The following is a 14,053-nucleotide window of genomic DNA, read 5'->3' on the forward strand; positions in this document are numbered from 1 at the left end:
GTTCCAAGGCATCATGACTACACGACTACGAGCCATGAGGTTACGAGACTACGTGACTACCAGTCTACAAGTTTACGAGACTACGAGGCTACAGAGCTACGAAGCTTCCAGGACACGAGGCTACGTGGCTTCGAGACTACATGCCTCTAACTGACTACAATAGCACCATTCAGTGGTGAGAGTTAATTTATCTCATGTAAAATAACCCGTTTAAAGTAGTGTCGATTCTTGGCAACAGATGACACCACATGTTGCTTATAGGTAAATATGATTTCTTTCTTTTATGTGAGATGCAGGATGCTCACTAACGATCGCAAAAGACGGATGGCTTCACCAAGCACCAAGGAGAAGGAAGTTTGTCTTGCTTATTAGTGATTCTCAGATGTCTCAGAGCTTATTATTATATATGACTGAGTAATGGTATTTTCGTTTGAATTCCACCTGATAAAAATATTACAAGTGATGATTTAGTAGCAGAAATTCAATTAATTAAATTTAACACTGAATAAATTGAGATGACTCATTAAGTAAAAAATCCTTCATGCTTAGATCGGTTTCTCAGAAGCAACCAGGAGCACACGGAGAAAACCAAATATTGACAAGAATAATCGGGAGTACACGGTGAAAACCGACATACACATTCCTTTGATATCAAAAAATCACAGAAAAATATTCAAAATAACAATAAAAAAAAATAAAAAATAAAAAAAAGATAAAAAAATTACAAAATTTTTTGGCTTGTGCTAGAACTCTATCCTTGTTCAACAAATGAGAAGTTCACAAGCTGTCACCTGTCAATTGGAGCCTTGAAGACTTGTAGCTACGTAGTCAAGTACTCATGTAGACTTGTAGTCCTGTATCCTCGCAGTCTCGTAACCTTGTGTTCTAGAAGCTTCGTAGCTCTGTAGCCTCCCAGTCTCGTAAACTTGTAGACTCGTAGTCATGTAGTGTTGTAACCTCATGGCTCGTAGTCGTGTAGTCATGATGCCTTGGAGCCTCGTAGACTTGTAGCTACGTAACCAAGTAGCCTCGTAGACTTGTAGCTACGTAACCAAGTAGCCTTGTAATCTTTTAACAAAATGTTGCGCAGGAGCAGTTGGAGCTTTGTAGACTCGTAGGCAGATGGAGGAGTCTTAAAGACTAGTAGAATTGAAGCTTTGTAGCCAAGTGGCCTTGTAGCCATGTAGCCTTGCAGTCATTTGGAGCCGAGTAGACTTGTATCCATGTAGCTTCATAGCCATGTAGTTTTGTAGCCACGCAGCCTTTTAGCCATGCAGTCTCGCAGTCATGTATAACTCGTAACCTGCTAGATCCTTGTAGACTCATTGAATTGTAACCTCATAGCCTCTTAGACTCGTAGCATTCTAGCCAAATATCATTGGAGCTGTTGAAGCAAAGGGCAGTTGGAGCCAATGACTATTGGAGCCAATGACTTTTGGAACTAAAAACTGTTGGATTCATAGACTGTTGGAGACATTATATCCTAACTTATCATTGACTATTGCATCCTACCGAGTTGAATGAACGAGGGAATGCGCCTCCTTATTGTTAAATGAGCTTTCGTTTTGTAGAATTTCCGACCAAACGTGCTTCGTTTTTATTAAATGCTTGTCCTGCGCGAACGATGCGAAGTCATTGTGTGTATATTGCGTATATTGCGTACATTGCGTATATTGCGTGTACTTTGCGTGTATTGTGCGTCGATTGCGAGAACATTATGTGTTCGTTCCGTTTACTGTGTGTACTGTGTCTTCATTTCGTTTCCTGTGTGTTTTGTGTGTTCATTACATTTATTGCGCGAAAATTGCGTGTATTGCGCGTACATTGCGTACATTGCGTGTTGGATCTTTGGAGCTTTTGGAGCTGTTGGACCACTTGAAGCTGATGGTCAGTTGGAGCATAGGAGCCAAATGCACATGGATCTCATGGGGAGAACTGTAGCCTTTGATGCCAAATGTAGATGGGTATGATGGCACGAATTGAAGCTCTTGGAGCCTAGCGTATATGGGTGAGATCAAATTCATGAGACGAAAAGGTATCACACTTCATCGAATTTTTTCGATCATATGATCGTTTTTTTCAAATTTTGTTTTGACTCGTGTATTATAGTAAATAGTTCTTGATTTGACTAGTGTATTATTCCATCGGGTGCATGTATATAAGCGTGTCCTATACAGCAGACCGTTCAGTTTGTTACTGACGTCGACGGTGTAAGGATGACCTAGTTTGTTTCATCTAGTACATAAGTCACGTAATTACATGTTCTTGTGAACTCGATGGCATCTTTACCGACTTTAACGACGAACTTGATGGACGTTGTACTATCGTCTACGGGAACCATGACGTCAGCGACGACGAAGAAGGTGCAGATCCTATTGGCAACGACGACGTCAACATTGGATGAGACTTCATCAGTCGTGGTACCACCAGTAGAAGAGAGCTTAATGACTTCAGAGCTGGCTGTGCAGGAAACCACGATGAACGACGTTTCGTCCTCGATGGAGAATTCAATGGCTGCTGATTCGACAACAACTAACGAACAAAGGTGCTGTTACTGCGACAAGATTTTCTCAAACAACAGCAATGCTCGACGACACGAGAAGAGCGAATGTGCCAAGAACCTTTATCGAAAAATGTTTGTTTGTGAGAAATGTCATAAGCAGTTTGCCAGAAAAGATAATATGAAAACGCATGTGAAGACATGCAAAGGTCCAGCTGCGCGGCAGAAAGTAAAGGTTTCGGTGCAACATCTAATGATTGATGTGCATAAGAGTATTTCTGGAAATGGTACAAATGCAGTAACATCGTCATCTGGTTCGGGTCTGGAATGTTCGTCTTCATCAGCACGGTATCCTTGCAGCTACTGCGATATGACGTTCGCATTTTTCCATGATACACGGAGACATGAACGGAGTAAATGCAAGAAGAATCCTTCTCGTATGAAATTTCGTTGCGATGAGTGCCATGAATGGTTTTCTCGAATTGATAGTTTGCGATGACATGCGAAAAAATGCAACGGTAAAGTCCGCGTGCCTCCTGATGAACTACCTGCAGAAATTTCGACTCCTCGGTTTAGGTTGAAGACCCGTGAGCGTACAAGCAAAAAAACAGATGGGCAGTATCCGATTGGTATGACGTCTGGACGTGAAACTAAACCTAAGACTGTTATTGGTGCTCTACAGGTGAATGATAATGGCTTCTACTTGGCGCAGTCTGCATTTCGTGGAACATTGAGGGACTACTATTATCCAAATACGATTAGTGAGTCAAAATACATTTGTAATTTTCTTGACGATATTAGACAGAACATAATCAATCAGCTTACTGATGACGTAGTAACAAACGGACCTTTCAAATATAACTTGTGTTTGGACTGTATAAATGGAAAGCCATATCCGTTCGATGACAAAGTGAAGAGGTGTGAATTCAAGACATCGGCTGCAGTAATTTACAGTTCTGACGATGCGAAGCAAATTGATAAACACGGTATCCAGAAACTCTGTCAAGAAGAGGAGGACTATGTCTTTAAAGGATCTGGTATAAACCGATTGGAGCTAAGAATTAGTCATTTCACGCCTATGCAGGCCTAAATGATTATAAAATTGATAACTATCGCAAATGTTCCTGTAGTAGAATATAAATTATGTAATCAAATATTACGTTTGTAAAATAACTTGCGGTGTTTAATTCATCGAACCTCACACTATTCTGGCATTTTAATTAAATTTATTTTTAGCTTCGTCAGTGATCGAACCAATCAGTATATAAATGTGCGATTTTTTGATGAATTTTAGAATTTTTCCCGAATTTCTAGCTAAATAATTACATTATTTTAATATGGCATCCAAATTTCAAGATGATGGTTGCTACGGTAATAATAAATGATTACTGCACTCTAGTGGGTAAAAATTACACTAACATGGCGTCAGCGCACTCTAGGAACCGAAAACAAGATGGTAGCCTCCAGCAGACGAAGACAATATGGCGGACATGACATCATACCAGCTAATGATATATATATATATATATATACACACACACACCTTGGTATTGGTGGGTTAGTCGGCTGGTGGCTTTCATGAAGAAGGATCTATCAACATTATTTTTATTTTTGCTCTTACTGGGTTCGAACCAAGGAAATCAAGGCGTGTGTTTTAAATAGTATTTTATTAAAGTGTTATTTATAAAAAATTTTCTATAATTTTAAAAGTGTTTTCTAAATTTCTAGCATAAAAATTACGGATTTCCAAGATGGCGGCCGTAACCGAAAGTGCAACGGTGTTTTAAAGTTTTTTATTTAAATTTAATTAATACATTTTTTATAATTTTTAAATGTTTTCCTTATTTTCTGGTTTTAAAATTACGGATTTTTAATATGGCGGAAATGATGTCATACTAACTGATGATATATGCTATGAAAAGTGGTGGGGGTCAGTCTGCCAGTAGCCACCATGAGGGAAGGATCAGTCGCCATTTTTATTATTTTTTTGCTCTCACCGGGTTCTAACCGAGGACTCCGAGTTCCATGTCGTAAATGTATGTTTTTTTGAAATATTTTTATTAAAATTTTATTATTGAATTTTTTTATGAATTTCAATTTTTTTCCATTAAAATTGGATAATAAATAAAGATTTTCAAGATGGCGGCCGTAACAGAAATTGCAACGGTGACGTCATACTCCTAGATGGCGTCTGCGGCTTAGAGCGGCTAGCTCTTAGAACTTTTAAGCCGCTTATACTCTTTTAGGAATTTGTGTTCTTTCTAAGACATAAGTATTTTGAGGTTTTTCGAAATCAAAATTTTTGAAATTTTGAGGAAGAAAACGAGAAAGTTTTCCTCGAAAAGAGAAGTTTTTAATTTTTCAAATCTTTTGAGAATTTCCGACGGAATTTTTTTCCAAAAAACTGGAAATTTCGGCTAATTTTGGCTAATTTTGCCAAATTTTGAAGGTCAAATTCAAGGTCAAGTTCACGGTCAACCAACATGGCCGCCGTGACGTAAGAGCAATCGGCCGGCTCCACGGCTCCAGCTCCACACCCTGAACCCTATGCCTGGAGGAACCAAACTATACTACTTACAATCAATGTTATAAGATAGGATATGTTGGGATATGATGGAATAATATCAATGGGATACGATGGGGTATTCTCGATGGTATAAGATGGGATTCGATGGGAATTCTCGATTGTATAAGATGAGATACAATTTTTGGGATACGATGGGATACTATCGGCGGAATACTATAGGAAACGATCATATACACAATGGTATGTGGATCTATGCTAATTAGTATGCCTGCAATCTTTAGTAGTTCAACTGTCATTGCATTTTATTAACTCACTAAAGTGACAACTGTTGATGGAACCAGAATGATTAAGTAAGGGAATTGGAAGCAGGTGTTGGAGAGGGTTGCGGATGCAACAGATGGACTGGATTGGCATTTTATGATAAAACTATGGAAGGAAAAGAAGAGAAACACTTGCTGGCTGTGGAATCGGCGCCCCTGCATGGGTTCGGTGCCGGGTACTAGTAATCGTCCTGTCACCGGGGACATGCGGGGTGATTCCACGTGGATTGATGAGGTAAAAGTTTTTATATATCCACCGCCGGTTTATATAATTGTGGACACAAGAAATGCATATATATTTGAAAATTTGACAAAGCTATAACCTGGCTGCAGCGCCGGCGGTGAAAACAGGTTGGATAGGTTATTCTGGTTAATGGCCCTCGAGTGACGAAAATCAAGTCACTCAATGGAAACATGGGAATATAGGCCAAAAAATTGGGAAATTAAAGTAGTGCACTTGGTACACCCCTACTGGGGTTTAGTTCCAGGTGGAGGAGGTGGTGAGGCTTGGCCGGGCTTTTGCCCAGAATAACTTGTCATTGCTAGGTTGTTTTAAGGTCTTAGGCTATAGTAATTATAATGAAAAACCAATGTGGTAACTAAAGGCTCCAAATTCTGAGACTGTGGTTTATTTTGGCTTAATATATCATATATGATCATATATGGTGTGCATAATACATAACTAGTATGGCTGGCTCAATGGTATGTGTAGTGTGTAGCCAAAAGTTTGTTACTTTTCTTTCGTTTGTATCCTTGCATACTTACTTGGATCTGATGTTTCCATGGTTCAGGGTTTTTTGGCCCTATAGTTATTGTAAATAATGTTGAGTATGATTAATTTAGGAATCTGATTGAATATAATTAGTGAATTATCAAAATATTGTCTATAGGTTTAGCCCTGTAATTCATAGAAATGGTCCTAGATGTTTGAGATACACCTTACAGTATTCGTTAAGTATATCAGGTTTTGCCTTTACTGTAGGTCTGGCAATTCAAATACTCTTGTCAATATGTTTTATGCTTTTAGTAAGCATAAAGCATATTGAGTAACTCAGCACAGTAGGCCTTCTGGTACAGAGACTCTCGGCCTATTTTTTGACATTAGTCATGACCTGGTTGAAAGGCTTGGCCTATATGCTTGTATTTGGTACTGTTGTAGTCATAGGGTAAATCAAATAAGCCTCCATGGTAGGCATAATGATAGTAACATATTTATTCAGTCAGGTAATTATCTTGTATAGAAGCATTGCTTGTAGTGAGAATAATTAGTATGCTCGTCCAAAGATAATGGGGGAAAAAGAGTTTTAATAATTACTCAGGCTTAAACTACATTTTTGATTGATCAAGGATCTAACCAAGACCACAATCGCTCAAATTAATCAATATATTAATAAGTTTTAATAATTAATTTAATTTTTTACGAATTTTTCTTGGTAATTACGAATTTTAATAATGGTGGCCAAGATCGCTGACAAAATTTCAGACAATATGATAGCTATCTGATGATTAACACTAGTACACTCTAGCGGGTAACAAATGAAGCAATATGGAGGTAGTGCACTCTAGCAGACAAGATAATCCAATATGGCAGCCATGATGTCACCTCGGTTGAAGAAATATATGTCATAGTACAGAGGTTGGGGTTCAGTTGCCTGGTAAATATTGCAGAGTAAGACTCGAACTCAGTATCTCCGAAATACATGATGTAAGTTATTTTAGGTATTAACAATTTTTATATATTCAACATTTTTTTAAAACTTTTTAATAATTTTATTAAATTGGCCTTGTTGGGTAAGAACTGGTTACTCTTTACCCGATGGTGTACGAAAGAACTTTTATTTAAATAAGTTTTTATATTTTTAATATTTTTATAAAAATTACTTTTTAATTGTTTGGTAAAAGGGTAATTGGGGGGACCAATTTAATTTGGGCTATCAAATATCACTCGTGGTCAAGGTTTAAATGTCAAGGTCATGACAGAGTAGCTTAAATTTTTGATTTTGGGGAGTAATAAGCCTCTTTGGGGAACAAAATGGGAAAAATTTTTTCAGAAAGAAATTGGGAAGTTTGGGACATTTTAGGGAATTTTGAGTAATTTTTGAGGAATTTCGAAGGTCAAAGGTTTTCATAGATGATGACTGTAACATCATTTATGGTAACAGCCGGTAACGGACCGGCACCACACTGCACCAACACTTTTAAATCTCTGTGCCAGAAGATCCTATGCAGTACAACACCACACTTTTTTATTTTATGTATCAGTCTGGAAGTTAATTGTGCAAAATTACAGCAGTTTACTTGTTTATAGTTTTAATGTTTATAAAAAAGGTAAAATGTATATGTGCAAGTATGTGTACATTGTGCAAGTGAAATTTTTTCAGTGCCGCAATTTTAGGTACTCCTTTTTTCAGAATATGCGTTGGTGCTTCAGTTCTTTTGTTACATGGTGGCGCAAACTGATTATGGCAGGGCCTGTTATACGAATACTTGACGTTCCGATGTCTGGTGTTGGCTCAGCGGCTGGCTGGCTGGCCGATGTTATTGGTGTCGCTGTGGCGAAATCGTTGGCGCTACACCCACATGCGCGTGCGAAATGTGATCTACTCATATGACCTGAATTGCGGTTATGAAATTTGTGTTAGGTGGCGCTGGACTGCTCTGGAAGGATGGGTGGTAGGGTTTTGAGCCGATGAGATTCTTTGGACGGAGGTCACTAGGGTGCAGGAGGCCCGTGGTATCATGATCAGGGATCGAGGTGGCAGAATACAAGATGTAAATCGTGTAGTTAGTAGGGCTCATTTGGCGCGCGTGGCTCCCGAGGTAAAAAGTTGAAGTTCGTGAAGTTGAACCTCATATATAATTATAGTCTATTAGGTACTCAGTGGGAGAGGCCCCTCTGATAGCATGTGAGGAGGTTCATTCGGGAATGAAGGCCCGCGCCAACAAACACGTTGTTCCAAACGTATAGGGTGCTAACATCGTTTAACCCTAGGTTTTACGTCCTTCAATGAAGACTGGCTTCATTGAGGAGGATTAAATGTTTAAATGAGTTTGTAGCTGGAAGATAATTTTAAGTTTTCGCCTTTGAAGTTAACGACAGCGGTATTGGCCAATTCTTCTCAGGTTTTGGCATTAAGTTTAGTTTTTAAATGTGGTGATTACATCGGAAGATAGTTGGTTATTTGGAAAATAATAAGAGTTCTTGAGTGGCAATGGCAATAACGTTTATTTGTAATGTTAAGGTTTTGGCTGATTTTTAATGAATATATATTTAATAATTTAGCTTATAATTAGTTATTGTTAGTTAATTTAATATTTTGACCTTCCACCAAAATCAATCCGTATGGGATGGGAAACTATTCGACCCTATAAGTCCTATGTTTAGTAAGTGTTAGATATCTTCCTGCACGAGTGCTCTTATGAGTTACCTACTTAACACTTCCTTCCCCTTACACTTTCCAATTCATTGTCAGACTTTATAACTTCCACATCATCATTGAGACCTTTTGTAAAAAAAAACACACACACATATATACATTTGAATGTGTAAATAAACTTTTGAGTCAGTGATGGTTTTGAGTTGTATGGACCATGAAACTTAAAACTAAGTAGACATTTTCCGGAAGTCGGAAGATTATAAAGACTGCAATAAATGGTATATTTTCGAAATCCACCTAAAACCTTCCCAGATGGCTTGCATACGTGAGTGTGTCTTTTCTTTGGATCCTGCGTGGAAGCTCTTTTTATGGGGAGTTCTCCTTTGGGGAGGACGGAGATTTGTAAATAAATGCGGGTATATTTAGTTTTTATTTAAATGGGAAAATGTAAGGAGTCAGGTGTCTACCTGACGCGTGTAACGTTTTACACTTAGAGATTATTTTGGTCCGTCTGTCCTTAACATTATGAATACAACTACAATCATACAGTTTTACGTCAATTCAAAACTAATTATGACATTCACTAGATCAAAAGATACTCATTATTGAATTTGTTAATACTTTTTTTTATGGTTTTATTGTATCAAGGGTAAGAAACTCTCTATGATTATTATTTTGTTTTGATAGGGCATTGTTACGTTGCAAGGTTAGCAAAACTTAAGACAACGGAACCACCAAGAAAATAGTCGGCTACTAACTCACTTGGATACTCAGTGCTCATGAATATGTGTCTGTCAGTTGTTGGGACCCTCGCCTCAATGAGCGTGACGCCTTAGCGACTACGGCCACCGAGGAAACTTGAATCTGTGGTTCAAGTGCAATTTCTATTAAAGTAATTCATAACGGTTCAGTGACAACGCCATTATCAATAAAGCGAAAGGTGAGTGGCGGGGGTTGGGTTTGGGGAATTCAGTTCCCCATTCCTGCTAGACGAGACGAGGGGAAAAAAAAACTGAAACTGGTCTTAGCATCTGAACATTACCCGTCACTACTTGAACGAGCTCAATCATCCGCTTCTCCCCAAGGTGAAGTGAACATTTTACTTGGACTGAGAAATCTACGCCAGAACGAAGTAGATTGAAAGAATGGCCTATCTGAGATCCAAAGGGGCTGCGGTGACTGAGTGGTCAGGTGACTCGCCTTCCACCAAGGCGGCCGGGGTTCCAACACCAGCGGGGTCCAACACGGAACACTGGCAAGCGGGGAAAGTGGCCGACGCTGCAGTAAGCTGGTGGGTTTTTTGGGGTACTCCTGCCTGCCCCTGTTCGTGCATTCCATAACTGCTCCACTCTCACCTCATTGCCTTTCGTCATCTCTATTGTGCCCGAAGTCTACCAGATGTTAACCACATCGATCCTGGATGCACCGACCGTCGACTGAAGCCTTCATCTGCATGGCCACGCGGTTAAGTCTAACTTTTGGCGAACATCTACCACCAAGTCAAATCAAACTATTTATCTAGGTATTAAATTGCTTCATTGCTTCACATGTACAAATATTATTTTATTGTTTAACGACACTTAGAGACAACAATTAATGCTCAGTGCTCTTATCCGACACAAAGGTAGCTTTTTTAAAAGACATTTAAAATTAATCAATTTTTTTATAATGGGCATAGAGACAAGTAAAAAAATTGTAATTTGATACACCGTATGTGTATTTAATTGTTTTGTTTACGTTATTAGGTAGAAATAATTTAAGTCTGTTCTTAACGTGAAACATCACAAAACCTTGAAACCATACATAATGTTTACGTTTTATTTCGCAATGATTTTTCAGTATTTTCGAAGACACAAAACACTTATAAACTTGTGGCTAAATGCAAACGGGCTTCTAATATCAGAAAATAAGCAAAAAAAAGTGTTTTTAAATTGTAATGATTCTGGAAAACTTCCATAAGACTGCACTTGCTTCATCATTTATGTGGTGGCTTTTCTAATTCTTCACACGCTTGCATTTGACTGACGCAGACTGCGTTCCATAACATAAGAGTCCTGGGAAATGATAACATGTGATGTACTCTGTTTTCTATTCAATGCATTGCACTAACAAGAGGTGGACAGGATGTCAAATATAATATTAAAATATTATTTTTTTAAATCTTTTATTGGCTTCATCTAAACTCTCGTAGAAAATTAGAACAGCTTTACATTGCAGCAATAAACTTTTCGAATTATTTCACTGAAGGCCGCTCACATACTGGGAAAACATTTTCAACATTTTTCTATCACCATTGTTGCCAAAATAAATAGAATTTATAAATGAACGATGATTTTTAAACTGTGAGGGATAAATTGGAATAAGAAGCGTAATCAAATACCCTACATTCAGCTCGCGAAGATTTGACAGTAACATTTTCGAGACGTAGTTGATTGGAAGTGCTAGAAAGATACAGTTATTGACTCTTCAAAGGCAGTAGTAGACACCAAACATTCAAAGGACGGCACGATGACATCATGTACTGTTCTGGCCGGCGTCACTGGAATCTGTGTTCTTGCGGTGGCGCGCCACGAGTTTCGGAGTCGCCGAGGCCTCCGTGAAGTTGGTGTTCTCGGAGTCTGTGGACGTGGTGTTCTTCGTGTCAAAAATGTAGCTCGAGAGACGAACAGACGACTGGCTCGTGGCTTTCCCGAGGTCTGACGTCAGGTCGAGTATCATGCCTTTGCTGCTCTCCAAGCCTTCGCTATTGCCGACTTTCTGGTTCGCTACCTGCGAACAAAACCAACCAACAATAGACGTTATGAGTGAACGTTATAGTTTAACAACACGTCGTGGTTGGTTTGTACGAGTTCCGGAGACAATGTTTATGCACAGTTGAAAGACAGATATATTTATACACCATGGTATGTATGAGCACAAACCACGAGTAGGAGTTACACGCCAAACTTCTGCTGGAGACACACAGAATAATAGAGAAGGAAAACTAGAGATGGAAAAATAAAAGGATTAAAAATAATTTTTATGTTTAGCAACAGAAAACATTTTATCATCATTGTTATTCAATGTGAACTCACTGAAAAAAAAAACACGTTAAAACTAGAAAGTAATTACACTGAAGGATGTAGTGCCATATCATTAGTTTACAGGTCGTTTGGAGACTCAAACGAAAATATGTGTTTCGGGAGGTGATAACTTATGGGAACTTAAGTAGAGTTTATAAAGGTCACTTACAACCTAGCTCAGTTCATTATAAAATTATTATTTTTTATTTCTGTAAAGTATCGAAACCTTCAAAAGCTACAATTCCGTGGACAATGTTTTATTGTATGGAATTTATAATCCTTGTGAAAATTTTTTGATGAAAATCAGAAAATAATAATATGAGAAAATAATAAGGGGTAGCAACATATTATTACATTCCTATATGTTATGGATATTTGATGCCATTTTTATTGAAAACTAGACTAGCTGCGCCCGAATTTCGTTCACGTAGAGTAGTTTCAGAGCGATGCATGCGAAAATAAAAGTGTGCACGATGTAGCACATCATAGTGATGAATTTCGTGAATATAACTTCACGACACGTATTAAATCGTGTTAAATTTCCTCAAAACCAATTGGATAATTTCAGCAAAATTATGTACCGAATTGAGAGAAAATTTATTTAAAATGTGGCTTCTGCCCGTGTATTACTTTTTATTACCGATACTGTTACTATTAAAAAATGTTCCACGTAGTGACACTTCTCCCTTAAATTTTTATTACTTTTTATGTATTATGACCTAGAGAACAAAAGTACCTTTAGTTGAAACTGCTTGAAAGACACAGTTTTTTTTAGGGACATGTGGAAACCAACAGTGGCATGAATTGTCTGCTCTGTTTTCATAGTCATCCTAGAGGCGAACACGCTCAAGATTTCTAGTTTTCCAGTGTTTGAAGTGAAAATATTTCATTGGAGTAAATATTATAAGATTTATTTATACATTTTAATAATACTTTTTTCAATATTCTAAAGAGCTCTTATACCCTGAAACATAATTTTATTGAAGTTCTCCTTCATTACCTTAGTTCTTGCCCAACAAAGTTCTTTTTAATATTTGCATGCATCTTGGCAGGTAGTCAAGGACAGAATCATAAATGTTTTCTTAGTAGTCCAATGTTACGTGTTTTGAAGAGTCACACGTTTCTTAAATGCGTGTAGTGTGTAGATATTGTAATAGTAACTTGTTTTATCCATGTCACTTTCGTTCACAATTAGGTAAGTTTAAAACTCTTAATTAGTGCTCTTAATCAGGCACTCATTATTTTGAAATACACCGGATCTTCTATACTGGATGTAAAATAAACTTTGATTACATCCAGACCAAACTGCACAACCTTCATTTAACATCGCCAGCACATTCATCCAAGCTGAACGCATGTACAGATGCTGTGGTATACCCATGATAAAAGGCTGATACAACAGTATAAATTATGGTAAGCAAAATCAAACACCACAAATATAATTATAAAATCTCTTAAAAATTAGATAGTTATATAATGGACATTTGTTTTTAGCAAAGTATTGATAAATACACATTTTAATTGTCAGTTTTAATTAAAATGATTAAGCAGCATTTAAAAGCTAATTGACATTATGAGCGTTCTTGCAGGATAACTTATCTATACCATTCTTGGTTACACATACGTACAAGTGAAGATATTACTTACTACTTACTTTCATGATGGCATCGGAATCTTGCAGTGCTTGTTTAGCTAAATACCGTTCCCTCTTAATTTTCAGTTCCAGGCTCTCTGGTATGTCAGGCACCAACACATCAATCAGTCGGCACACTCCAAATACGACATGCTGTAGAGAACAAATAGAAACAAAAACTTATATTTGCTGACGTCCTTGCTAGGCTACGGGAATACGAACTCTTGAGTTATTGTGATTGAATGAATTTGGTTATACCTATTGAAACAAAATGGTTTACACAGGAAGGCTTCACATGTTCGACAAGACATTCGGTTAACAGCTAGCTGTCTTGAAACCACTAGGCTATAGACGCGAAGATTGAAATCAGAACCATGAAGGTGGTGTAGAGGATAAAGTCAACCACATTGAATTAATAGCTGGCTTGAAACAATTAGTCTACAGAAGTAAAGTTTCAAATCATAGCCATGAAGATGGTATAGTTGATAAAGCCAATCACACTGGATTTGCTGACTTGAATCTACTAGGCAACATACACAAAGTTTCAGTTCAGTGTTATGAAGGCCGTGCAGTTAATAAAAGCAATCCCATTGAGATAACAGCTGGCTATAAACCACTGGGCTACAAATGCGAA

At 37.8% G+C, this 14,053-nt stretch overlaps 1 protein-coding gene across 1 annotated transcript in view; it reads right to left on the minus strand.

Moving 5' to 3' along the window:
* Window positions 1-10,871: 10,871 nt before the first annotated feature.
* The window catches only part of LOC134528943 (anoctamin-7-like), an 86,546-nt gene continuing 83,364 nt past the window's right edge, over window positions 10,872-14,053 (minus strand). Inside the window, exons 17-18 of the mRNA XM_063362611.1 lie at window positions 13,441-13,572; window positions 10,872-11,493 (exon numbers count right to left, since the gene is read on the minus strand). Of these exons, the coding sequence (XP_063218681.1) occupies window positions 11,239-11,493; window positions 13,441-13,572 (387 nt within the window). The 3' untranslated portion in view covers window positions 10,872-11,238. The remainder of the gene's footprint in view (window positions 11,494-13,440; window positions 13,573-14,053) is intronic.

Source organism: Bacillus rossius, chromosome 2 (genome assembly GCF_032445375.1).
Source record: "Bacillus rossius redtenbacheri isolate Brsri chromosome 2, Brsri_v3, whole genome shotgun sequence".
NCBI classification, from domain to species: Eukaryota; Metazoa; Arthropoda; class Insecta; order Phasmatodea; family Bacillidae; genus Bacillus; species Bacillus rossius.